This window comes from Setaria italica, chromosome VII, assembly GCF_000263155.2.
Source record: "Setaria italica strain Yugu1 chromosome VII, Setaria_italica_v2.0, whole genome shotgun sequence".
Lineage (NCBI taxonomy): Eukaryota > Viridiplantae > Streptophyta > Magnoliopsida > Poales > Poaceae > Setaria > Setaria italica.
Window position 1 is genome coordinate 18,344,136 of NC_028456.1, and position 26,298 is coordinate 18,370,433.

At 44.0% G+C, this 26,298-nt stretch overlaps 3 protein-coding genes across 3 annotated transcripts; 1 reads left to right on the forward strand and 2 right to left on the reverse strand.

Annotated features, from left to right (window-relative positions):
• Positions 1 to 5,656: 5,656 nt before the first annotated feature.
• On the forward strand, positions 5,657 to 8,762 carry LOC101754004 (serine carboxypeptidase-like 45). Its single transcript, XM_004975396.4, has 9 exons — positions 5,657 to 6,018; positions 6,566 to 6,667; positions 6,819 to 6,914; positions 6,997 to 7,089; positions 7,180 to 7,259; positions 7,369 to 7,650; positions 7,740 to 7,867; positions 8,006 to 8,098; positions 8,254 to 8,762. The coding sequence occupies exons 1-9, from the start codon at positions 5,763 to 5,765 to the stop codon at positions 8,525 to 8,527; spliced, it is 1,404 nt and encodes a 467-aa protein (XP_004975453.2). The 5' UTR covers positions 5,657 to 5,762; the 3' UTR covers positions 8,528 to 8,762.
• A 179-nt stretch (positions 8,763 to 8,941) lies between these two features.
• LOC101754399 (chaperone protein ClpC1, chloroplastic) lies at positions 8,942 to 15,951 on the reverse strand. The gene is made up of 10 exons (XM_004975397.4): positions 15,764 to 15,951; positions 14,554 to 15,159; positions 13,298 to 13,413; positions 13,084 to 13,206; positions 12,809 to 12,994; positions 12,037 to 12,252; positions 11,645 to 11,862; positions 10,996 to 11,071; positions 10,823 to 10,912; positions 8,942 to 10,547 (listed from the first exon to the last, which is right to left on the reverse strand). Exons 2-10 carry the CDS (start codon positions 15,113 to 15,115, stop codon positions 9,369 to 9,371), a joined length of 2,766 nt encoding a protein of 921 aa, XP_004975454.1. The 5' UTR covers positions 15,116 to 15,159; positions 15,764 to 15,951; the 3' UTR covers positions 8,942 to 9,368.
• Positions 15,952 to 18,992: 3,041 nt separating this feature from the next.
• On the reverse strand, positions 18,993 to 25,477 carry LOC101754798 (chaperone protein ClpC1, chloroplastic). Its single transcript, XM_004975398.4, has 10 exons — positions 25,311 to 25,477; positions 23,987 to 24,579; positions 23,220 to 23,335; positions 23,017 to 23,139; positions 22,748 to 22,933; positions 22,147 to 22,362; positions 21,745 to 21,962; positions 21,016 to 21,091; positions 20,843 to 20,932; positions 18,993 to 20,604 (listed from the first exon to the last, which is right to left on the reverse strand). The coding sequence occupies exons 2-10, from the start codon at positions 24,537 to 24,539 to the stop codon at positions 19,426 to 19,428; spliced, it is 2,757 nt and encodes a 918-aa protein (XP_004975455.1). The 5' UTR covers positions 24,540 to 24,579; positions 25,311 to 25,477; the 3' UTR covers positions 18,993 to 19,425.
• Between the last annotated feature and the right edge of the window lie 821 nt (positions 25,478 to 26,298).

Below are 26,298 nucleotides of genomic sequence, written 5' to 3' on the forward strand. Positions count from 1 at the left end.
GTGACAAGACATTTGACGCCTGTGGATGCAATACAGATAGAGAGGTTGTGGCTACAACTGCAAGAGTCGGTCGGATGGAAAGGAACTGTCACGAAGGCTGATGCTTTGTCTGCTGCTGAAGCCGAATTCAGATTCTGGGCCTGTTTAGTTGCCCGATTTTGGACAACTAAAATCACTGCGCCAGCACTGTAGCATACTGTAGCGTTTCGCTTGTATTTGTAAATTATTGTCCAAATATTGACTAATTAGGCTCAAAAGATTCGTCTCGCAAAGTACAACCAAACTGTGCAATTAGTTTTTGATTTCATCTACATTCAGTACTTCATGCATGTACCGTAAGTTTGATGTGATGGGGAATCTTCTTTTTGCATAGTGCCAAAGTTGGGATTTTGGGGTAACTAAACAAGGCCTATAATCAAAAGCATGGCCTGAGAAAATGCACAGCTACGTGTCGTGCAAATGTGCATATATGTGAATCTCTAAATGTGCAGTGTATTTACAATGGAAAGAAAGGTTCAATGGCCTGAGAATGCATGGCTCTGGATCCACCCCAGTAAACTCAGACCGCATGGAGCTGATTTCTTGAGGAGGAGACCGGGATTTTAGATGCGCTCTTGGGGAAAGCAGGCGCATGCATGTGGCCCCTAGCGGAAATCTATACTGTCGAGCGGCTGCTGTGGGTCCAGCGCTGTTTGTGTAGGCATCTACAAACGCTTACACCGTTAGTCTATGAATACATTATTCATCGGACGATCAAGTATCTGGACGGGCAATTCAGCGTGCAAAGAATGATACAGAAGATAAAAAAGTTGCCTTTAAGTTGTGATATGCAGTACTCCTCAAATCGAGACTCCCTATTAGACCACTTGAAAAGCCCCCGGTCTATGGCTATTCCGAGATTGCCAAGCTTTGTTCTGGCATGTTATTTTTTTCAACCTTAGTACATGTAACGTCCAAACTACCGTGCGTCTTGGACCTATATTTAGCCTCCTTTTCAAGTCTAGGGGGTGAGGGAGTGAGGAACTTCACCCTTCTTTTCATGGGAAATCTAGTAAAATTGTATTCAATTTTTGGACCAATGAAATGATGCCATATAGAATTGGCCAGTTGGCAAAAATTGAGTGAGAAAAAGCCAAAAAACAGCCGATTTGCTAATCAAACCCAGCAGGGTAACTGCATCAACCGAAAACTTGCATGCCAACAAACCCGGAACCACACAAACGTAAAGAGACAGAAACATAATAAAGTACTGAAACATACATTATTGAGTTTGTAGATGGATCAAAATAAAACCCAGTGATCTAAAATTGACATGACAATAACAACTGTCACATCCATTGGCCATTTGCCTGCTGTAGACGTATGACATGAGATGGACTCGCCTGTGTGATCATGGTGTGCATGCGTCTAAGTCATTCTTGTAATCCTCCGCGAAAAAAAAAAAGTCATTCTTGTTACTGAAAACATTTGTTTTAGGGAACGTAATTGAAAAGAGAGAAGAAGTATGATGAAGTTAGCCAACCTCTTTTCCTGAGCCCAGCCCGCGACAGAACTTACGGAATCTCATCCAGACCGGAGGCCCCCGGCCTTTCTACTAAAGCTTTTCTAGGAAAAGAAAACTACAGCTTCTTATTCTGTTACGACATGCAGGATCTTATTCTGTTCTACAAATTCATAGGCTTCCGAACGGTTTTCAGACGAGGAGATTGTTGGTTTGAAAGGAATATAGATGGTCTGAAAATTAAGTTGCCTTGGCTGCCATCGCAGCTGGGAAGAGGGCGTGAGCACCAAAAGGACACCCAGATGAAGCTGTTGCTCGGTTCAGGAGACAAGGTGGCCCCTGAAATCTCAAGGAGACAAGGCCGAGATCTCAACGCAGGCACATGCCAAGCGCACATGCACATAAACCCTAGGCCATTTCTTTCTTTGGAAGTTCTGAACCCTAGGCCATTTCTTTCATCAGTGCCTGTAAGCAGCATAATAACATGTTCGTATTCCAGTATATCTGAAGTTCTGAACTATACTGTCCAAAAAAGAAAAAGAAAAGCAGAGCCTGCCCAAAATCATCACACAGATGAGCTGCGGCACTACTTCGCATGGAACGGAACTTCCGTCAGAAACACGCCGGGTTCATTATGATCCTGACATGACAGGAATTCTCGCTCCGATCCGTAGGGAGACGGGAGACAGAGACGGAGCGGGGGTCCGGGGAGGGAAGAACGAGATGCTCGCGCCTCGCCCGGCCACGGGATGACGGGAAGCAGAAGGGAGAATAATGCGTTGCAGCTGCCACTGCCATGCCGTGCTGCCGGGCCATGCCGGTCGGCAGGGAGCGGCGGCTTTTGTGAGCCGCGACCTCCCCCGTCCCTTTAGCAGCAGCGCCTACCCATATTCTTCAGCCCTCGCCCCCATCTTATGCCTGCTGGCCGCGTCAGGGTTTTACCTGCATTGTTCGTCAGGGGTTGTCTTTCCTCTTTTCAGATTCCAGTCGGCAATTCGGATCCTCGGCCCTGCCGCTCGCTAATTGCCCTAACAAACGCGTCCACCATCCTGCGACGATGCGGCTTTATTACCAGCTTTTATCGGTGGACAATTTGCAGGAGCTTTGGGCCAACCTCTTTCACAACCGATGTAGTCTGCTTTCATTCTCCGGGTGGTCTATTAATTCTACAGGTCAGGTCATTTGGGACATTGGCTGGGTGGCAAGATATTACAAGTCATTCTAATTTTTTTTTAAGGTCAAAACATCTCAAGTTTGATATCAAATAAGTACCATTACTTTCTTCATTAAATATATTTTTATAATATATCTATCGTCGGTGTCATAAATTTTTTTTGATCCTCTCAATAATTTTAGTCAATCATAAAATAAATTGACTCTCTTGTAATTAGAACGGAGGGAGTAGCTCAGTAGAACGGATGGATGAATAAAATCCTGAATACAATCCTTGCGATGCAGTGACCACATAGGCAGGTACAGCGAGCGAATGGAGGTGGCAGACATTCGATAGCATGTATATGGACGCATGGTATTGTCAACATCACGGAGCACAGCACAGAGATAGCCCCAAGCATGGACACGGCATGTGTGGATCATGGTGGATCGGTGATGGCGTACGGTACGGGAGGGTTCGTCTTTCTCCTCAGGGTTAATCATGTCTCCACACAAGGGGAAGGGAGCTACTCCTATGTATATTAAAAAAATCTCTTTAAAGACCACGCATCAGTACTTATCACTAGTAGCTCAGCTAGCCCATACACCACTTCTTTTTCTTTACTCAAAAATAGACCGTCTTGCATCGATGCTAAAGGTTGTTTATGGGTCCCAGTCTCCCAGAGAAGAAGTTCTAGCCGGGAACAAAATATCTTTTCCTTGACGGAATTGAGAGCTTCATTGTTGATTGAATTTGGTTAGTACTTAGTATACAACAACAAACTCTTGCTACACAAATGGCCTAGCAATAGACCACCCGACAAGCACCTTGCAAAAGTGTACTTTCACAACATATGAAACAAAACAACTACTGTATATGTGTTGAAAAAAGTTATACATTGTGAAAATATATTATGAAGGTATCCTTGTAAAAGAACACTTTTAATCTATATGAAACAAGTATATGCACTTAAAGTATCTCTCATGACATATCTCGTAACATCAATTTTATATCAACCATCTGGACGAAAAGAGTTATATATTGCAAGAATTAAAAAAAATACATAAAAAATTAAATGGATATATATTTACAATGAGAAGATGTGGTTAATTTCTCACAAGCTCGCCTAGAATTTCTTCATGTTGAAAATTATATATCCATATCACCATATGACAACCGAACACTAGTCAAACTGGGAAGCAACAACCATGGTCAAAAACTGAAAGTGAAAAAACAACCCGTTGTATGCCCTCGGGATTACCAGTTTTGCACAAAAATCACTTCTCGATTAGCATTAATCAGTTGCAGATCGAGGGCTGCAGAAAAAATAGGAGCTTTTACTTTTATCACCAGACAGGACAGGATAACATGCTGTAGCCCGCGACAACACTGCAAACCACCGTCAATTACTGTGGCCGTGTTCCAGTGTCGTAGTAGTGATCTGACTCTGACGGCGAGCTCTCCTCTTTTTTCTACTGCCAATCAAAGAGGAACCCCGTGGGCCCACTTGGGCTGGGCCTACTCGCATGTGATGATGTGGCCACCAGATCCAATAGTAAAACTTTGGGATGTGCAGTGTGTGTGCTCTGAGGAGTGGCCCTGGCCCACCGATAAACCCGGCCGTGAGAAAATGCTGGGGGCACACGTCCGTAGTACGCCTGACAGACACTACGGCTAACACAAATTAAACCGGATCAACCATTCAACCGTACAGTATGGATTAACTCAGATCTAGGCAACGGATGGCCCTCTTTATACCATTTATACCATGATTGTAAAGGTTCTGTATAAGAAATAGGTCATGCTTACATCCACCCATCTAAATTTTAGCCAGTTAAGCTAAACACAAAAAAAGCTAAGCTAGGGTGTTTAGATCCACCAGCTAATTGTACTGTTGGACTATCATACCCTTGCCATTTTAAAGTAGTACTGCGACGGCGGCGGCCACCGCCCCGCCTTGCTCCTGTTCCTGCGACGGCAAGGGCCACGTGGTGGCTAGAGCAGCAACGAGGGTCTGCGAGGAGCAACTGCCGCGGCCGGATAAGCTGATGCCGCGGGCTCTAGTAGCGACGACGGGGGAGGTGTTAGTTGAAGATTCTAGATGCTGCAACTAGGACTGTCACTTTCTCAAATTCAAAATTCTAGATGCTGCAAACATGAAAGGTCAATGATTCATGGACTGATGGTGTACTTTACTCTAAATTACATATTTAGATATCACATCTTCTATATATATCTACAATATTTCTATTTATAATAATGGTAATCCAAAGAGCATTTCGTAAACCGTACGATATAGGTATATAATGATATAGATTGTGAAGAATACTGTTAGAGTTTGCATGACCTAATTGTTTCCCTCTATACTAAATGCCAACATTTTGGTACAAATCTATAGATCTAGCAGAAAAACAATAATTAAAATGGAACTGAATTTCCACATGTAAATAAAGGTGACAGTATTAGTTGAAGGTACAGCTAATGCCAACATTTTGGTACAAATCTATAGATCTAGCAGAAAAACAATAACTAAAATGGAACTGAATTTCCACATGTAAATAAAGGTGACAGTATTAGTTGAAGGTACATCTTGCAGTTGAAAAGGAAGGAAAACTCTAAAGAGGTCTCTCTGGTCTCCGCACATGATGCATGCTATTTTGAGAGCTTCCCAGCTTTCAACCACCTATCTTCCACCGGTTCCTGCATAAATTTGGGGGGGAAAACAAGCTTACAGTGCATCCACCATCATCTAAAGATCACTGTTTACTGATATGAGCCACGGAAAGTGATATGAGCAGGAGGCACTCAGCAAGCCTGCCTTTTTCACTTAAACTCCATATCGTTTACATCAGTCAACCAAACCTTAAGAGTTTAAAAGGTATAAACTGGTACTAAACAAACACTTAACATTTTTATACTAATAACAGGAGGGTTAACTAGGCAATGTGTTGCACACACGCAACACCTGCAGATGTCAGACCTATTTATTGCCATCCATCCATTTCTCACCTCGCCACCCTGCAGCATTCACTCACCCACTGCTCACTCCCTGCACTCCTCTCTCCCCTGCTCCAGTGCTCCTGCTCTGCATCTCCTGCAACCAACAACATGCAGGGACGCAGGGGCGCCGTCGCTGCGGCATTGGTGTGCGCGGCGGCGCTGATGCTCGGCGGTGGCCGCTGCGCGCAGGCGGCGGCGGCGGAGGACAAGATCGGCGGCCTGCCGGGCCAGCCGCCGGTGGGCTTCGCGCAGTACGCCGGCTACGTCCCGGTGGACGACGCCGGGAAGCGGTCGCTCTTCTACTACTTCGCCGAGGCGGAGGCGGATCCGGCGGCCAAGCCGCTCGTGCTCTGGCTCAACGGAGGTAAAATTCACTTGTCGGCAGAGCTCTGTCACTGTGCGTTTTGCTGAATTATTGCCTAGTGGGGTGTTTCAATCTGGCGCGGCGTGCAAGGGTAGTTTGATAAGACCTGGGTGGAATAGAAATGGAGCAATGGAGCATCATGGATGATGCCAATGAGGAGAAGGGAGCTCAATTTTCAGTGCAAATGCACATGTGGCTAAATATTTAATCTGTTCAGTTCTTACTCCAAAAAAAAAAACTATAGACATATTTCTTCTTCAGCGATAGAGAGTTAAAAGCAGACCTTTTGATTTTACTAATGTTTAGAAGGTAATTCTAGTTGAACATGGAAATGAAAAATTTTCGAAAAAGAAAGCAAAAGGCTCCTATATAGCATCTTTCGTTCTTTTTAGGGGGAGGGTATAGGATGAAATCAGATTCCCTCTAGGATTCTTATCAGGGTTACTTTCCCCCTCCCCTTGAAGTTTTGTGTTCTGCTGCCAATGCAATCTTCTTCTTTTTTTGTCTTGGAAAGAGATTCTGGTGATGCTCATGCATGTGAATGTAGGACCTGGGTGTTCATCCGTAGGAGTGGGGGCGTTCTCAGAGAATGGGCCATTCAGGCCTAGTGGCAATGTGCTAGTCAGGAATGAGTATAGCTGGAACAAAGGTGAGCATTTCTTGCAAGTTGTAGTAACCGCACCAAAGCAAAACTTTTGGTGCACAATGGCTCCTTTTTGGTTGGTACTTCTTTTTGGTGGGAAAAGGTCAGAAATTTAGGAGGCCTTAATTTCCCTTTTGGTACCTGTTTGTTGTTCCAGAGGCCAACATGCTGTATTTGGAGAGCCCTGCAGGAGTTGGCTTCTCATACTCCACTGATCCTTCCTTCTATCAGGGTGTTGGTGACAGCATGACAGGTGAGTTCTAATCATAGCTCATTTTTGCTGTAGAGTTTGACTGGCAGGCTAATTATTCTTGGGGTCTTTTAAATTTCTGAAGCCAGAGACAATTTGAAGTTCTTGCAAGGCTGGTTTGCCAAGTTCCCACAGTACAAGGGCAGGGACCTGTACATTACAGGAGAGAGCTATGCTGGTAAAGCCATTTTACTCCACCAGCATCCTGAAGTTGCTCCAATTCTGAATTTGTAACTTCATCTCCTGACTAGTAGGATTTTTTTTTCAGGCCACTATGTCCCACAGTTAGCACAGCGCATGGTTGAATTCAACAAGAAGGAGAAGCTATTCAATCTGAAAGGCATTGCTGTAAGCAAATTCCTAACAAGCTTAGTTATGGAAACCTCAACTGCTAAATAATTTCAGGCATTGGACAAAGGTGTACTTACTGCTTAATTCCCTCCCATTGGTTCAATAGCTGGGTAACCCGGTCCTCGAATTCTCCACCGATTTCAACTCGAGGGCCGAGTTCTTCTGGTCGCACGGCCTGATCTCGGATTCGACCTACAACATCTTCACGACGGTGTGCAACTACTCGCGGTATGTGAGCGAGTACTACCACGGCTCCCTGAGCGCGTCCTGCGACCGGGTGATGAGCCAGGTGACCAGGGAGACCAGCCGGTTCGTCGATAAGTACGACGTCACCCTGGACGTCTGCATCTCCTCTGTCCTGATGCAGTCCCAAATCCTTTCCCCCCAGGTTGTTGACTTTGCCATCGTTCACCATGCTTGGAGGTTGTTAGCATGTTATATTGTTGACATTGTCTTCTGTTTGTGTTCACCGTGCAGCAAGGGAGCAGGGAGCTGGACGTGTGCGTGGAGGACGAGACGATGAGCTACCTGAACCGGAAGGACGTGCAGCAGGCCATGCACGCCCGCCTCAGCGGCGGCGTGCAGAGGTGGACGGTCTGCAGCAGGTGAGAGTGTGTGCGCGCTCCCTGTCTGAACTTGCTCTCAGATGCTCGGCGATTGCTCCATTTCAGTGTTCAATTCTGCATTTCGTCATCGAGATCAACTGACTCCGCAATGTTTGGTACTTTGGTTCAATTGAGCAGTGTTCTTGAGTACAAGCAGCTGGACCTCCAGATCCCCACCATCAACACCGTCGGAGCGCTCGTGAAGTCCGGCATCCCCGTGCTGGTTTACAGGTGATCATCTGAACTTCTGAAGAAACCGATTGCTCCAAGCTGGCATCTGCATATACAGAATGCAGTTCTCATTTCAGGCAGATGCAGGCATACAGAACCTGACGCTGGGGGGAAAAAAATCTCATCATGTTTCTTTGCCTGCATTGCGTCTGCAGCGGCGACCAGGACTCGGTGATCCCGCTGACAGGGAGCAGGACGCTGGTGAGCCGGCTGGCGAGCAGGCTCCGGCTCAACGCGACGGCGCCGTACCGGGCCTGGTTCCAGGGGAAGCAGGTCGGCGGGTGGACGCGGGTGTTCGGCGGCGGCGCGCTCTCCTTCGCCACGGTGCGGGGCGCGTCGCACGAGGCGCCATTCTCGCAGCCGGAGAGGTCGCTCGGGCTCTTCAGGGCCTTCCTCGCCGGCCGGCCGCTGCCGGAGTCGTTCGAGTGATGGGAGATAAGTTCTTGGTGGTCGTTGAGAGGAAAGCCTCTCCCCCGTGTATGTTTGTAAGCGTGCAGCTAACTCAGGCTGCGTATGCCGTGATCCGGTTGACACTGGCAAACGCAATCGGGTTCGTCTCCCCAAGTGTAACAAGATGTCCTTGAAACTGAGATTGTATTGTAAGATGTAGAGATGCAATGGAAATATGTTCCATTACACGGGCACTCTTTAGTGCACGTCAACATTCAGAAACCTGTGGAAAAGGGAAAATTATAGCATCCATTGAATCCACTAATGGTTTCTGGTTACTGACACGCAGAATAGAACGCTAACCACAGTGCAATCAATGAACAAAAAAGAAAAGAAAGGAAACCTGATGATCCAGGCGCCCTAACAACATACCATTATCTTACTCTCAAAAAAAGAACATACAATCACCCATCAATGTTATTTGTGACTTGAATAAGTTACATCCATACATAACTGGGAGATTTAAGTACGACAGTGCAAGCTGGGAGATTTAAGTACGACAGTGCAAGCGATATCCGTGTCATCCTGCTAGCAGAACCCTAATGAAGTAATGATACAAGTAACTGCAGGGAACTGAAAATTCCAAGTTTCTTTCAAAAACAAGGCAACTCAAGGTCTAGCATACAGTGTGTTCGCTAAATGCGTCTCTGCCTATTCATTTCCATAGCATTCCTACTGCCTCACTTCCAACTGAAAAAATATCTAGATAAAGCGTCTAATGGGGTGGGCGAGCCATGTCAATCAAGTTTTTACCATCATGAGGAGCCCAGCTGACTTGTACAGAAGGCCATCTTTCAGACCAAAGATTTTTCTACCTCAGTTAGGCACTTAGAGCAGGTTCCAAGGGCTCAGCAACACCACTACTGCCATTCAGGACTATTACCTTGCCCTCAGAATCCACATCCACAATGCAAGAGTCACCTTCTTTCACCTCACCAGCAAGCATCTTCTCTGCCAGACTATCCTCCAGAAGCCTCATGATAGCACGCCGCAAAGGCCGGGCACCATAACTTGGGTTGTAACCCTCATCAACAACTCTATCACGGAACTTCTCTGTAACCTGGAGATCAATGTCCTTGGCCTTAAGCCTGTTGAACACTTCCTTCAGCATAATGTCTGCAATCTCCTTCACCTCCAATTTTGTCAGCTGCCGGAACACAATCATCTCATCCAATCTGTTCAAGAATTCTGGACGGAAATACTGCTTCAACTCCTCCGTCACCAGGCTCTTGATCCTGTTGTAGCTAGTGTCCTTCTCGTCATAGTCAAGATCGAACCCAATCTTACGGCCTCCCTTCTCAATGACACTGCTTCCGACATTCGATGTCATGATCAATAGTGTGTTCTTGAAATCAACAGTGCGCCCCTTGCTGTCAGTTAGCCTCCCATCTTCTAAGATCTGAAGCATCATGTTGAAAACATCTGGATGTGCTTTTTCAATCTCATCAAAGAGAACAACAGTGTACGGACGGCGACGAACTGCTTCAGTCAATTGGCCTCCCTCGGTGTAGCCAACATAACCTGGAGGTGATCCAATGAGTTTGGAGACAGTATGTCTCTCCATGAACTCACTCATGTCAAGCCTGATCATAGCCTCCTCTGAGCCAAAGTAGTAAGCCGCCAGAGCCTTTGCTAATTCTGATTTACCAACTCCAGTAGGTCCAGAGAATATGAAGCTAGCAATTGGACGATTCGGATTCTTGAGCCCGACACGAGCACGTCGAATAGCACGGCTAATAGCTTTGACTGCTTCGTCCTGACCAATGATACGTGTGTGTAGTGTCTCCTCCATCTTAAGGAGACGATCAGACTCATCAGATGAGACTTTCTCCACAGGAATTCCAGTCCAAGAGGAGACGATATGCTGAATGTCTGCCTCTGTGACAAGAGGACCAACTTCACCAGATTCAGTCTCTGCTTTAATCATTTCTTTGCTCTTGTCGATGATGGCTGTAATCTGGGCCTTCAGCTCCATTTCCCGATCCCTTAATTCACCAGCCTATCAAGGAACAAATACAATAAGTCGATAAGATAACATGGACAATATTTTAGAAGCAGTACAGCTGGTTGAGGATCCATGTAAAACTCCAATAGCATCAGAGTCTGTGTTACATCCAAAGCCATTTTTTTATTTCCCATGAGATGGTCAAATCAATTCATAAAAACAATAATGATGAGATAACATGAAAATATGGAGATGGTAGAAATTGTTCATGGTCCTCTGAAAAAGTGAATATGGTTAGATCAATTTATAGCTGTGCAACAGTAACATACCTTCTCAAAATCTTGGCCTCGTACAGCCTCGTTTTTCTGCTTGGTTATCTGCCGAAGCTCTTTGTCCAGCTCTTTGGCTTCATCAGGGAGCTGTAACGCCAAAGAACCACACTCAGCAAGAAAAATGCAGTGAAGCATATTGCTTGTAGCCCGAAAAATTCAGCATTCGTTACCTGGGCGTGCCTCAGCCTAACACGAGACCCAGCTTCATCAATTAAGTCAATGGCTTTGTCAGGCAGGAAGCGGTCACTGAGGAAATAAAAGAAATATAAAATTATGTTATTATAAAATGTCTGACAAATATAAATATTAGATGCATTCTCTCTTTGAGAAAAATACACTATTTATTTTGTTCAGCTATAATCATATATTCTTTGACTAACCTAGAAATTTTACTTGGATCCTAGAATGTGGCAAATAGAAATTGCTCAAAATCTCAAAACAGATGATTGGAATTAACAAGTAGGTTCAAAATACCATGTATGTCACATAAATTAAGGGTGAAACCTAAGTGCTATGCAATTTAGAACACCTGCTCACATTCTTTTAGCAAAAATCTGAAGCAAAGGGAATCACAGATTGCAAATAAATTTAGCAAAGTCCGGATAATGTTATGGAACATTCAATGGAGAACAATCAAAACACGTACTGCTTCAGAATCTATAAAAAGCTGCACGGCATTTTTCTATGCAAGGAAAAAGTAAACCAAACAGCCAAAACAAAGTATATGACTACACCATGGCTATATCCAAGTGACTTCTTCAAAAGGTAAAATGCAGCAAAAAGATATGATGTTACTTAAAATTTAGGCGTATTGCGAACCTGATATACTGATAAGACAGCTGTGCGGCAGCAATTAAAGCTTCATCTGTGTATCGCAACTTGTGGTGAAGCTCATATCTTTCACGAAGTCCTCTTAAGATCTGTATTGTTTCATCAACAGTAGGCTCAGGAACCTTAACTGGTTGAAACCTTCTTTCCAAGGCAGGATCCTTCTCTATATGCTTCCTATACTCATCCAGCGTTGTTGCACCGATGCACTACAGAGGGAACAGAATATAAAAAGAAGTGGTTAACTAGGGATAATCACACAATTCTGGAATCAGTCTAGATGAGGCCTTTATGACTTTCTCTAAACTAAACCAGCCATATGAGCTAATAAGACAAATAATGTAATACTAGAAGCAACAGAAGGCAAAGTCAGGAACTTATACCTGCAGTTCACCTCTGGCAAGAGCTGGCTTCAAAATATTTGCAGCATCAATTGCACCTTCTGCTGCACCTGCTCCAATAAGTGTGTGCACTTCATCAATAAAGAGAATAATGTCTTCATTTTGCTTAATTTCCTCCATAAGTTTCTTCAGTCTCTCTTCAAACTCTCCACGGTATTTGGTTCCAGCAACAAGGAGTCCCATGTCAAGAGTAATAACCTAACCAGAGAACAGGAGAAATACTGATCAGATTATCCAAACAAGGAGGATAATTAGGTACACATGATTTACCACTAAAATCTGCAAAGCCTACTGAGAATATCACCATCTGATAACATCATAAATCAATTCTGACCATAGCAATCGCACTAATGCAAACCCAAGAGCGGGGTACGTGTTTTTTAGTTCTAAAAACAATACGACGTCTAATTATGGATGCCTGATTTACATCTGATTATATTTGCAAAAAAAACATTTAGTTCCCTTTGCACCAACATCTGATAATATCAGAAATCAATGCAGATCCTAATTGTCACACTAATGGCAACCAGTCCACCGTTGAAAAGTAAGTTCACAAATAAACCTGGGTATGTTACAAAAACTTGCCCAGCAGAGGAAGTAGACTAATTCATAATGAGCTACTTTTGTAAATTAGCATAACGAATTCAGACCAAAAGGAAACCTTGAAAGAAATGAAATAGTAATGCTACTTATCTACACAAGCACTAAAAAACAAAAACTGGTGCCCAGATGACACAGGACGGTCCAGACTAACCTTCTTTCCTTCAATTGTCTCAGGAACATCCCCGTTGGAAATACGTTGAGCTAGCCCCTCAGCAATAGCAGTCTTACCAACACCAGGCTCTCCAATGAGGCAGGGGTTGTTCTTTGTCCGCCTGCCCAAAATCTGTGTCACACGCTCGATTTGATCCTGTCTACCAACAACTGGGTCCAATTTGCCCTGCACGAAAAGAAGGTGAGTTTTTGTTTTAATCTTCACTATTACCTATGCAAGTAAAGCAACAAGCAGATTGGGGAAAGAGGATATACCTCTTCTGCTAATTTTGTCAAATTTGTACCATATTCTTCAAGTGTGGGCATCTTCTGGCCACTGCTTCCTCCACCAACTCCAGCACCAACAGCTTCTGTACTTTCACCGACCATTCTTATGACCTGCACAATGGATATCATGTCAACATCACTCCCTGAATAATTTTGGCTCAAAAGAAAATTGGCCAAGAAAAGCAACAGTAAAGAAATCTACCTGGGTGCGGATGTTGTTTGGATCAGCACCAAGGCTTTCAAGCACGCGGGCTGCAACACCTTCACCCTCACGAAGTAGCCCCAGGAGTAAGTGTTCAGATCCTATATAGTTATGCCCTAAGGAACGAAAATGGAAGAACATAAGTGAGAATATGCACATATTGCTTTACAACAAACTACTACACAGGAGTAGCAGATTCCAAACTTGAAAAAGGATGAATGTAAATGGCTAACCAACTCGCACGAGTCGTTTTAAGGACAAGATAATTTGATGTGATATAACAAGGTATCACCAGAGTTCAAGATGAGCTACGCATAATCCTAGAGAACAATATTATAGTTGTAGTTTCACACCTGTGCTTATTGCAATGTAAATACATACCAAAGGAACATCAGTGTGTATATTGATAATTTAGTATGATAGTCTCTCATTTCTATTCAAACCCCACATGATAGTCCCCATTTCTATTCAAACCCCCACATGATCTAATCAATAGTACCCATAGTAACTTAGAAGCATTCTGAATCAATAACTTAAAAGCCTGAACAAGACACCATATCGGCAACAAATGAACAAAGAGCTTACACTGATCCAATTAAAAATGTAGATGTATATCAACAAAGTTCACAGGAAACAGTAAGCTCAGAGAGAAATATAACAAATACATAACCAACTGAAATCACACGCATGTATATACTTTTAAATCAAAAATGAATGATACACAAACACATTGCTATGTTGTTAAGAACCAGACAATCTGGTGATATCACAAGGTTTAAACTTAACCCCAAAAAAGGGTAAAATTACAATCAGCGTAATCTTCAGGAACAATACTATATAGTTGTCATTCCACACTTCTGCACACCTTATAGTGCAATGTTATATAAAAGTGCCTATTAATTATTTTAGTATAATGGTACTAGATTTATGCTCAAGTCCCACAAAATGGCAACACTTGTCTTGGTGTCATTCAAAATCTGGAATTAGTTAATAAACATAAAAACAGGCATTTTGCATTTCCCAATGTCACTGAGAAAGTCAGAATGGGGTGCCATACCAGGAATCTAGAATACTAGAATTTGCACTAATTTGAAGGAAAAAAAAAAGAGGTGTGTCAACGAAGTTCACAGATAGTAGTAACTAGTAAGCACACAGATAAAGTTATGGGTGAGGACATATTAACCAGCCAGACCAAATGACAATTGGATTGCAACATAAAACTAGCAAAAGAAAAGGTGAATAAGTGAAGGTAATACCTAGCTGGCGGGCTTCTTCAAGGGAGAGTTCCAGTACACGTTTTGCACGAGGTGTGAATGGGATTTCAACAGCCACAAACCCACTGCCTCGTCCAATGATCTTCTCAACTTCCACTCGGGCATCCTTAAGATTGATTCCCATGGACTTGAGAACCTTAGCAGCAATTCCAGTGCCCTCACCAATAAGCCCGAGCAAAATCTGCTCCGTCCCAACAAAGTTGTGGCCCAGACGCCTTGCCTCCTCCTGCGCAAGCATAATCACCTTGATTGCTTTTTCAGTGAAGCGCTCGAACATGGCGCGAACCACCCCCCTTGACGCCGACCCCCGCGGCCTTGCAATCTGGCTTGCCACAATAGATCCAAAGTCCCGCTTGACCACGGACCTCGTGTCCAGAAAATTTGTCTGACGCAGCCCTTGGAAGCCGCCAAGAGTAAGGGTCCTTGTCGGCATATTCCGCACCATTGTGGCATTTGTTCTGGCCCTTGCACGCACACGGAACCGACCAGAGTTGCTTCTGTAGATGGTCGGAACAATTGCAGACTGAACTAGAGCCCCCTCCATATCGAACTAGCAGGAGACAATCCTGGTCCTCTATCTACCAAGCCCTGAAAAATCGCAAAAGGAACTTAGTAAAATTATAAGTATCACGAAATGTTGAGTGGTGGACAGATGCAGCTAAGTGAACTAGCTCCCACATAAGAAATGAGTTTGCAGCTAAGGTGACAGAAATTCACAAAACCACTAGATACCATGGCAACCCCAAATTTAAACGGTTGTAGATCTAGAACAGATTATATTTCCAGAATCGAGTCTACAGTCTTTCCTGTGTCGACACAGGTGTGCAATTCAGCATTCCACCGAGTCTACAGTCTTTCCTGTGTTGACACAGGTGTGCAATTCAGCATTCCACATTGATTACCCCTCCAGCACGCCACGCTACCAAAATCAACAGATATGGTTGGTGGTTCAGCCAACAAGACGCCCTCTACCAAAATCGTATCCGCAGCAGCACCTCAAGCGGGCAACATCTAGCTTAGGCGACGCGCATCAAAAGCCACGCCGCCGCAGCTATGCGCGCTACCCGCTACGGAAGCACCCGCGGATGCGCCACGCTGTCAGCCTAGGGATGCACCGTCGAGAAAATTTTCAAGACAAACCGACAGACACCCCATGGATATCCGTACGGGGAAAGGGGGACAGGGAGATTACCACGAGGCCACGCCGAGGTTCGTCTCCCAGAGAGGGGCCGTGGAGCGGGCGCCGGCGTAGGCGTCTCGACCCTGCGCCGGCGAGTGGAAACGAGAGGAGGCGGCGGAGCAGACGGGAGGGAGGGGGTAGCTGCCTCTGCCTGCCGCGGTAGTGGGGAGGGAACAGGGAAGGAAGGAAGGTGGGAGAGGTCAAGGGATAAGGAGAGGAGGAAGGCGACGAGAGCTGGCGCAGCGTGTTCGGTGGAGTGAACCGTACGTCATCCCATCCCATCCCTGCGCAGCCCGTTTAGCCCAACGGCGGCCCGTAACCCGACCAGCACAGGCCGCTTTTGCTTTTTTTCTCTCTTTTTTGTCAAACATTTATCTTTTTCTCTTTTTTTTTGACAGATTTAGGAACATTCGTTGATTCGTGCAACGCGGATTTCTTGCTGCAGATGATCATGCAACTGCAAGTTGTGATTACCCCCAATTTTTCTTGCTGCTGCCTTTTTATTCGTTGGTGAGTCCTAATTTCTCAGTGAGATTTTCAATTTCTTCACCCTTGCATATTGAAATCGATTTGTTCCAGCAGATCTGCTGCATCCTCAATACAAGCAAAGAGATATCTGCCAGTTTTCTTTCTATATTTTCCCAATTGAAATCACAATCATTTGGTTCCTGATTCCATCCACCTAGTATAATTGGGAAAATTCCATCATGTAATGTGGTTGATTGTGAACCAGTGAAGTTATTTTTTTTACCTGTTGTATGGTAACTCAATTCTCACTTTATAAGTCCCAGGCCATATTTTGCTAGAATAAAAAATTTGATATGTCAATTTTTCTTGCTATTGTTACTGTAACTCTATTAGCTTCGTAACTAGCACTAGCATATTGTAATTTTGCTGATAAATGACCTACCGCTGTACTGGTGAAGGTTCAATTCCATTCTGTTTGTTCGTTAACATATGCAAAGCTAGTTCATTCCTTCTAATTTTATCTCACTACAAATGCAGGAAAAGGTACCTCGGTTCGGGAAGCTTTACAACCCACCGAACATGATCAGGAAGCTTCTGACAGACTAGGCACAAAAAGCTCGATCTTGAAGTTTATAGCAGATGATTTATGTCAAAAACTTCTGTCCCAGTATTTTGTTTGAATTCTTGTAAATATGTTACGTTATGGTAAATTCGTCTCCTTACTATAGTAATTGGTTGCTTGATGAAAAAAGTGGTAACTTCCCATCCTAATTATTGTTTTGCGTCATGCAAATTCTTGTAAACATTTCATGTCCCCTCATCATTACAGTAATTGGTCCCTTGGTAACAGCTTGACGCAAAATTGTTGTAACTCTGCATCCTAAATTTCTAATTATCGCCTCGTGACTTCCAAATTCTCGTGACTAATTCATGGTAAATTCGTTCCGTTATTATACTAATTGGTTCCTTGAAAACACACAAGAAGATTGTAATAACTCTCCATCCTAATTATCAACTCGTGGCATCCACATTCTCTTAACGTGAAACTTCATAAATTCAACTCATCATGATAGTAACGATTTCATGGTAAATTCAACTCATCATAATAGTAACAATTTCCTACGATCGTCACTCTTCTATGTATTACCGGAATCCGACGGTTGTACATCATGTATTTTTATAAGCGTCTAAATATTTATTATATATTGCAAGCACTAGTTCTACATATATATCAGAATGGTCTCGTTCTCTTAACACATACGGATGCATGATTAAAAAGAAAATCACGTACACATGCAGCATGTGTACACAAATCTTGCTTGCTCACGTATTATCGTAACCCAGACCACTAGCTTGCACGCACGCCACAACCGTGAACTCAAAGTTCCCGAAACAACCATCAACTAATCCGCCTGAATTAACTACCGGATCTTTACGTGTTTATTTACCATAATCACCGTAGTTAATGTGTGTTCCAGCGCCTTGGCCCCAACCTGCTCAGCTGGTGCATGCAGCAGACATGGCGAGTGGGCTAGGAGCATGAGCCCGACCACGAAGTATACTCTCCATATATGTATACATACCCGATCCTTACAAAATACTCAATTAATTTATCCAAAATGTTGAGTCGGATTTCGTTTAATGTTGAATTGGTTGTAATACTTGTAAAATAATATGGAAACATGTATCAGGCGATGGACAACCTTGATGGTAGAGGGAGCAAGCCGTACATATATACACGATCCTCTAAAATGTTGAATTAGTCTGTCTGAAATATTGATACAAGATTGCAGATTGTCAAATCAAATGTAAAAAAAAAGTTGTTAAATGATATACGCGGTAGAAGGTTGGCAGCTGTACTGGTTAAGCTAAATGGACTTAGTGGATAGAAAGATACATAACTTAACCATCTTATAGAAGATGCATAGGAAGCTTCGTATAATCTCCTACATATAGCTAATTTTCATCTTAATTCTAATGACAAGTTTTGTTTTGTTATTTCTAAAGATGCAACGTCATTTAGAGTGCCATGATTTTAATAAAACAAAACCATTCCTCCCGATGCAAGTTTCATTTTTTTTTTCTTTTTGTTCATAGTATTTAATTTCTTCAGAACCGTTTAATTGGACAGGAGACTTACGAAAATAAAACTCTACTCTTCATATATATATGATAGAGTTTTCTATGTTGGAAACCGTGTGAACCGAGGATTCATCTGACATATTTCCTCTTTCAACAGCTCTAGCGCCATACCATTTTATTTTCTTACATGGCACCTTCTTTGTGAAAAATAAAACTCTAATGAAAATGAGAAAAAGACTCGTCGAGCAAAGATTGAAGTGATGGTTAAGGAACACGCACAATTTAACCTAGCTGGACCAAACCTAAGGCTAGGACACTCAATTTAACCCCTAGCAATCCCCGGAACCCCAAGGCGTGCTCTTAAACCCGTCGCTTGAAGTGATGGTTAAGGAACACGCACAGCCTCTTACAAGTTTAAAGCTGAAAATGTTTCTTGGAGCATACACGGATGCTGAGGAGAACAAAGGTACTCGTTGATCTGATTTAAGCATAGACTGGCCAGACCAGGCCTCCAGGCTCCAGCAGTTACAAATTTCATGGAACAAACGTGACGACTGACGAGCAATGCTTTACGATCACTAGTTCATTCTAACACCAGCACAGAGGCGTAATGCAGCAAAATTTGATTTAACAGTGCTAAATTTACAACCTACAGGAGCAATAACATTCAAGTACAGTTCTAGCATCAGTGTTGTAGAATAACCAGCATGACTTAGAATCATGATAAGCCACTGTTATTGAAGGCGTGGATAAGTTATATTTCCATACATAATTGGAAGGTTCCGTACAACAGTGCAACCGTATCCAATATCCTACTGCAAGCATGACCTAGCAATACAGTAATGTAGGAAACCAAGCTTCCGACATCCTTCCAAAAATAAAGCTTCCAAAATCCTTCCAAAAACAAAGCAACTCAGGATCTAGCATCCACTTTGCCCCTACCTATTCATTTCCATAGCATTTCTACTGCCTCAATTCCAAAAAGAAACCCCAAAAAAAACAATGAAAGAGAAACCTAACGGAAGGGGGCTAGCGCTGTATATCTAGTTTTACTATCATAATTCATGAGGAGCCCCGCTGAGATGTGAAAAGGCCAGATTCCAAACCGAGGATTTCAGCCTCCCCTAGACACTGAGAGCAGGTTCCAGTGGCTCAGGAACACCACTCCCACCGTTCAGGACTATTACCTTGCCTTCTGAATCCACATCGACAATAGCAGAGTCACCTTCTTTCACCTCACCAGCCAGCATCTTCTCTGCCAAACTGTCTTCCAAGAGCCTCATGATAGCACGGCGCAGAGGCCTGGCACCATAGCTCGGGTTGTAACCTTCATCAACAACCCTATCGCGGAACCTCTCAGTGACCTGGAGATCAATGTCCTTCGCCTTGAGCCGATTAAATACTTCTTTCAGCATAATATCAGCAATCTCCTTCACCTCCAACTTTGTCAGCTGCCGGAACACAATCATCTCATCCAATCTGTTCAGGAACTCTGGCCGGAAGTACTGCTTCAACTCCTCCGTCACCAGGCTCTTGATCCTGGTGTAGCTGCTGTCCTTCTCATCATAGTCAAGATCAAACCCAATCTTACGGCCTCCCTTCTCGATGACACTGCTCCCGACATTGGATGTCATGATCAGCAATGTGTTCTTGAAATCAACTGTTCTTCCTTTACTGTCAGTTAGTCTCCCATCTTCCAAGATCTGAAGCATCATATTGAAGACATCTGGATGTGCCTTTTCAATCTCATCAAACAGAACAACAGTGTATGGACGGCGACGAACGGCTTCAGTAAGTTGGCCACCCTCAGTGTAGCCAACATAACCTGGAGGTGACCCTATGAGCTTGGCGACAGTATGTCTCTCCATGAACTCACTCATGTCCAGCCTGATCATAGCTTCCTCTGAGCCAAAGTAGTAGGCTGCCAGAGACTTCGCTAATTCTGATTTTCCAACACCAGTTGGTCCGGAGAATATGAAGCTAGCAATTGGTCGGTTCGGATTCTTGAGGCCAACACGAGCACGGCGGATAGCACGGCTAATAGCTTTTACAGCCTCGTCCTGGCCAATGATACGCGTATGCAATGTCTCCTCCATCTTAAGGAGACGGTCAGACTCGTCAGCTGAGACTTTCTCCACTGGTATTCCAGTCCAAGAGGAGACAATATGCTGAATGTCTGCCTCTGTGACAAGAGGACCAACTTCGCCAGATTCAGTCTCTGCTTTAATCATCTCCTTGCTCTTGTCAATAATGGCTGTAATTTGGGCCTTCAGCTCCATTTCCCGATCTCTTAGTTCCCCTGCCTGTCAACAAACAATAATTATCAGATCACGTGTACAAGTTCTAGAGGCAGTACAATTGTTTGAGGATCATGACTATTCTGATTGCATTAGAACTTTTAGCATCCAGAATTTCCCCAACACAAATAAAAAATGGTTTGTTCAATTTATATCCTTGCAAAACATACACATACACATACACACATTTCTTACATAAGCAAGTCACTGAATCTTAGTATAAAGCAATTCTCAGAAGTTATACCTTCTCAAAATCTTGGCCACGTACAGCCTCATTCTTCTGCTTGGTTATCTGCCTGAGCTCTTTGTCCAACTCTTTGGCTTCATCAGGCAGCTATAACATATAAAGGACATGTTCAGAAAAGAACAATGCAGCTAACTGTATTGTCTAGGATCAGACCAATTCACTGGTAGTACCTGTGCATGCCTCAGCCTAACACGGGATCCAGCTTCATCAATCAAGTCGATAGCTTTATCAGGCAGGAAGCGGTCACTGGAGAAATAATTAAATAACAAGTTTGTTAAAAGTAGACTTAAAGATAGACTTGAATGTAAAAAATAACCCATATAAATTTTCTGCAAGAAGAATAGAGCTTTTCTTTTAATCTATTAAAACCTACTCTGTAACCATATGTTCTTTGACTAGTAAAAAAACAGAAGCTGGACAGATCCCAAAATATATTATTGTACTTCGACATTTTTGCTTCTAGGATAAACACCAACCATGTCCCATGGATGAAGGACAAAACATCAAAGTTTAAGCAGCTTAACTCATCCAGCCAAAGGAATCCTCGCATACACTATGAACATGGAAGAACTAACAACTTGGGGTAATATGAATATGATCAATCTTTCAATAATGGACAATTGAATCAAGCATTCCTATTATGATGGCAAATCTGTATGTAAATCACTGCAGGCCCTTTTCGCTCGCCCCAGAATAACCATTAACTAAGGAAACAGAAACAAAACTACCACTCTACAAAAAAGTGATCCCCACAGATTTATCAACATCACCATGACCAAGTCAAACAAACTTTTTAAAAAGGTAAAATTGCAGCCACTAAAGAAAACCAGCAGTGGTACATATTTGTATGGACATGACATATAAGCCAAAGTTTTATAAAAGAACGGCGCTTTGCAAACCTGATATACTGATATGACAACTGTGCTGCGGCAACTAGAGCTTCGTCTGTGTATCTCAGCTTATGATGGAGTTCATATCTCTCACGAAGACCTCTTAAGATCTGTGTTGTTTCATCAACAGTTGGCTCTGGAACTTTAACTGGCTGGAATCTTCTCTCTAATGCAGGATCTTTCTCGATGTGCTTCCTATACTCATCCAGAGTTGTGGCACCAATGCACTGAAGAGTAAACAACATCATATAGTTGTAAATTAGGGGGTAAATGGGCAAGTTCATATGCTATTTGTGGGCATGGTTTACAAAGTAGAAGGAATAACTACTAGAGTCGACTATGATAAGGGCTTTGGGACCTTTGGACTTTAACAAGACACAAACAACATAATGCCAAATCAAGAACCTGTACCTGCAATTCACCTCTAGCAAGAGCTGGTTTCAAGATGTTAGCAGCATCAATTGCACCTTCAGCTGCACCAGCTCCAATAAGTGTGTGCACTTCATCAATAAAGAGAATAATATCTTCATTTTGCTTGATTTCCTCCATAAGCTTCTTCAATCTTTCTTCAAACTCTCCACGGTACTTGGTACCAGCCACAAGAAGCCCCATGTCAAGAGTAATAACCTGGCCCAGAGAAAAAAAAATGTTCATTTTTTCTGAAACAACATGGGAGTAATCAGGAAGACATGATTTATTTGCAAACAATGGTTGTTCTGTTTTCAACTACACTTGACAATATAAGAAATCGATACTGATCCCACCAAGCACAAAATCACACTTCATACTAATGATGTTAGTGTACTATACAAAAGCACAACATCAACTTGCCTGGGCATGTTACAGTAGGAACTTACCTGGTAAAAGCAACATGTTCGTTACTACAAACTACATAATTTGGAAGTGAAAATGATGAATCCTCCCGCAAGGGGCACATCTGGGAAGAATAGCAAGTGCAGCAATCTATTGACACATAACAGCATGGATCCAAAATAGGTTGGTCTAAACAAACCTTCTTTCCTTCAATTGTTTCTGGGACATCCCCATTGGCGATACGCTGCGCCAGCCCCTCTGCAATAGCAGTCTTGCCAACACCAGGCTCTCCAATTAAGCAGGGGTTGTTCTTTGTTCGCCTGCCCAAAATCTGGGTTACACGCTCAATCTGGTTCTGTCTGCCAACAACTGGGTCAAGTTTTCCCTGCAGCACAAGACGGTTAGACTTAATTTTCTTTACTAGCTAACTTATGTGATAGAACAAGCCAAAGGGAGAAACAGAAATACCTCTTCTGCCAGTTTTGTCAAATTAGTACCATATTCCTCAAGTGTGGGCATCTTCTGGCCACTAGTTCCTCCACCAACTCCAGCACCAACAGCTTCCGTGCTTTCACCAACCATTCTTATGACCTGCACATCATGTAAAATATGACTACCTGCATAATTTTGACTTCAAAAGAATCGACCATGACCAAGAATAAAAGATTTACCTGGGTACGGATGTTGTTTGGATCAGCACCAAGGCTCTCAAGCACACGGGCGGCCACACCTTCACCCTCGCGAAGTAGCCCCAGGAGTAAGTGCTCAGATCCTATATAGTTGTGCCCTGAATCATGATCGTTGAAGAATATTAGCAAAAAGTATATGTACCTTTTTTAAAAGAGACAAACTCAGAAATGAACAGATGTAGAGGACAGCCAAGTAGCAAGATTGTTTTTGGTACTAATGACTCGATGATTGATGCAATCTCAAGGTTTCACCCGAGCACAATAGATAATATAATATAATTTCATTACCAGCTTCATGAGCAATGATTCACAGTTACTGTGTGCTAATAGAGCAATGTAGCATGCACGAGAACACTGTTGTAAATGATAATGCCTGCTTTGTAAGCAAAACCTGCTCATCTTTATGGCATTTTCTCCTAAGTATAATTCCAAACCAGCAATTAGCCATAGATTCAAACATAATAGTATAATACATGCTAGAGAGCAATCCACTATGCATAATCATGCATTCATGAACTCTCGGAAACATGCATTAAAATTATTTCATGACTAATAATATAGGTACGAGGAATTCAGAACCAGGATTTTTCCGATTATAAGGAAACCACAGTTTAAATCAGACTAAAATTAAAGTAATGCCCACAGAGCCATGAACATAGCAAGCAATCAGAAAATTAAGAATGAAGGTATATACTTCGAATAAGACTGTGACATGGAACTAGTAAATCTGTGGATAGGTGAAGAATTACCTAGCTGGCGAGCTTCTTCAAGTGACAGTTCCAATACACGCTTGGCACGGGGTGTGAATGGGATTTCAACAGCCACAAACCCACTACCTCGGCCAATAATCTTCTCAACTTCAACTCGGGCATCCTTAAGATTAATTCCCATAGATTTCAGAACCTTAGCTGCAATCCCAGTTCCCTCACCAATAAGACCTAGTAAAATCTGCTCTGTCCCAACAAAGTTGTGGCCTAGACGTCTGGCCTCCTCTTGTGCAAGCATAACCACCTTGATGGCCTTTTCAGTGAAGCGTTCGAACATGGCACGAACCACCCCTCTTGATGCTGAACCTCGTGGTCGCGAAATCTGACTTGCTACAATATATCCAAAGTCACGCTTAACCACGGACCTCGTGTCCAGAAAATTTGTCTGCCGCAGCCCTTGGAAGCCTCCAAGAGTAAGGGTCCGCGTTGGCGTACTGCGCAGCATCGTGGCCCTTGCGCGCACACGAGATCGACCAGAGCTGCTCCGGTGTAATACGGTGGGAACAATCGCGGACTGAACTAGAGTCCCCTCCATATTGAATCAGCCAATGAATCCCTATCCAAATCAGTGGAGCCTGCAAGAGGTACAGCATTCTATCAGAAGCCAAATAGCACATGAAGCTAAGCCACATAGCACTTAGTGATGCAGGAAACAAGTTATCAACTAAAATTGTACGGTGACAACAGTTCACTTCAGGAGAAAAGATATCATTCTGTAAAATCGGCTCTACGACATTCCTTTGCTTATAACTTTTCCCCCATACAGGTTCTACACTTCTACTGGATAGATATTAGTTTAACACCACGGTTCCTGCTAGATTCACCAACATAACAAAATTAAACTCCCCTTTACATCCCAGAGGCACCATGCAACATGAACATGAGAGGGGGAAGGAAATTACACCAACAACCTAGGAAGCAATACAGTTAACCATTGCAGATCACAGTTGGATAGAAAAGGCAACTAACATATCTTGATAGTATTTCTTCCCTAACACCTAGGTTCAGGCTTCAGTAATTAGCATCATCAAAACATCTCATTTAGTCTGGCTCCATCTATATTACGCTACACACTTCAAGAATAATCCGCTAGCGTGCCTGCCCGTTCAAACGACTAGCCGCCACCTTAATCTTATCCAGTATCCACATCTCCAAACGCCACCCCAGCTGGGAGGAGAACATCCGCGGACGTGCCGCAAATTCCAGTCCCCCCAGATTCATCCGCGGACGCACACCCACATGGATAAACAAACGAACGAACGAACGAACAGGGCACGGGACGGGATTGATTCGGGGGAAGGGAAACCTGAGCCGGAGAGATTACGCGCGGAGGAGAGTGGCGGGACCGGAGGAGGGTGGTCCTGAAGAGGGCGGGCGGGGCCGACGGCGGCGGCGGCGGCTGAACGCTGCGCCGGCGCGGCGACGGAGCCCTAGGGTGAGGGGGAGGGGATGGAGCGGTAGCTCTCGCGGTCGGGGAGGGGGGGGGGGAGGGGGTCAGTAGATAAGAAGGGGGGGAGACGGAGACGGCTACGCGAGGGCGAGGCGACGACAGAGAGAGAGGTCGCGTCTACGCTTACGTCATCCGAAACACGTGCGCTCTTTTTCCTTAGCCCAAGTATACAGCCCAACTAGCCTGTTCCGCCAGCCCGTTATGTCCAATTGAGCCCCGCCTAGTTGCCGACGGCCGACCCAAAACCCACTAAAGCCCACGACCAGAACCGTCTCCGTCTCTTCTTCTTTTTTTTTTTTGAGAGGATTCACAGCCCGTCCCACTCCAGCTTCTCCAAGCAGTCCTCCTCGCAGAGCACGACCGGCCGGTCGCTGCGGCCTTCGCTGCCGACCGCCGGGAGGCGCCTGAGGGGACCAGCAGCCACTGAGCACGACGCTTTCGAGCACGGGGGCGTACATATCCCTCCCTCGCATATCTCCTGCAGGCTGGGGAGGTCGAGCATGCGGATGTGCTTCAGATTCTGGAATTTCTTCACTTGGCGTCCTCGGCGTGTGGTGACATCCCATGGGAGGACCTACTTGAGCCTGGGGCAGTTGTGCAAGTGTATGCTCCCCAGTGCTTTAAAATTGATCGCCAAATGCTGCAAGCTGTGAGGAGATCGGATGCCCAGATGGTCACCAGTTCGTAAAAGAAATAAGTGGCCCGGCTACCGTAGGAGTCAAACACGGCCTGTAACTTTGGGCATCTCTCCACACGGCACCATCTGAGATCGATACGCTGGCTTATTGATCTTGCTCGGTCTAAGCTCGAGAGCTTGGGGGTGACAGCAAGGATTCTCGAATTG

Bases quoted from the DNA above. Each gene is read 5' to 3' on its own strand.
- LOC101754004 (XM_004975396.4), top strand. From the start codon at position 5,763: ATGCAGGGACGCAGGGGCGCCGTCGCTGCGGCATTGGTGTGCGCGGCG. The intron at 7,260-7,368 runs GTAAGCAAATTC...TTGGTTCAATAG, and splicing joins TCAATCTGAAAGGCATTGCT to CTGGGTAACCCGGTCCTCGA. The intron at 8,099-8,253 runs GTGATCATCTGA...TTGCGTCTGCAG, and splicing joins ATCCCCGTGCTGGTTTACAG to CGGCGACCAGGACTCGGTGA.
- LOC101754399 (XM_004975397.4), bottom strand. From the start codon at position 15,115: ATGGAGGGGGCTCTAGTTCAGTCTGCAATTGTTCCGACCATCTACAGA. The intron at 13,207-13,297 runs GTAGATTTCTTT...TCCATTGTGCAG, and splicing joins CAAACAACATCCGCACCCAG to GTCATAAGAATGGTCGGTGA. The intron at 10,548-10,822 runs GTATGTTACTGT...GTTCCTTGATAG, and splicing joins GAGGCCAAGATTTTGAGAAG to GCTGGTGAATTAAGGGATCG.
- LOC101754798 (XM_004975398.4), bottom strand. From the start codon at position 24,539: ATGGAGGGGACTCTAGTTCAGTCCGCGATTGTTCCCACCGTATTACAC. The intron at 22,934-23,016 runs GTATTTCTGTTT...CTTGTGCTGCAG, and splicing joins TGACAAAACTGGCAGAAGAG to GGAAAACTTGACCCAGTTGT. The intron at 20,605-20,842 runs GTATAACTTCTG...GTTTGTTGACAG, and splicing joins GTGGCCAAGATTTTGAGAAG to GCAGGGGAACTAAGAGATCG.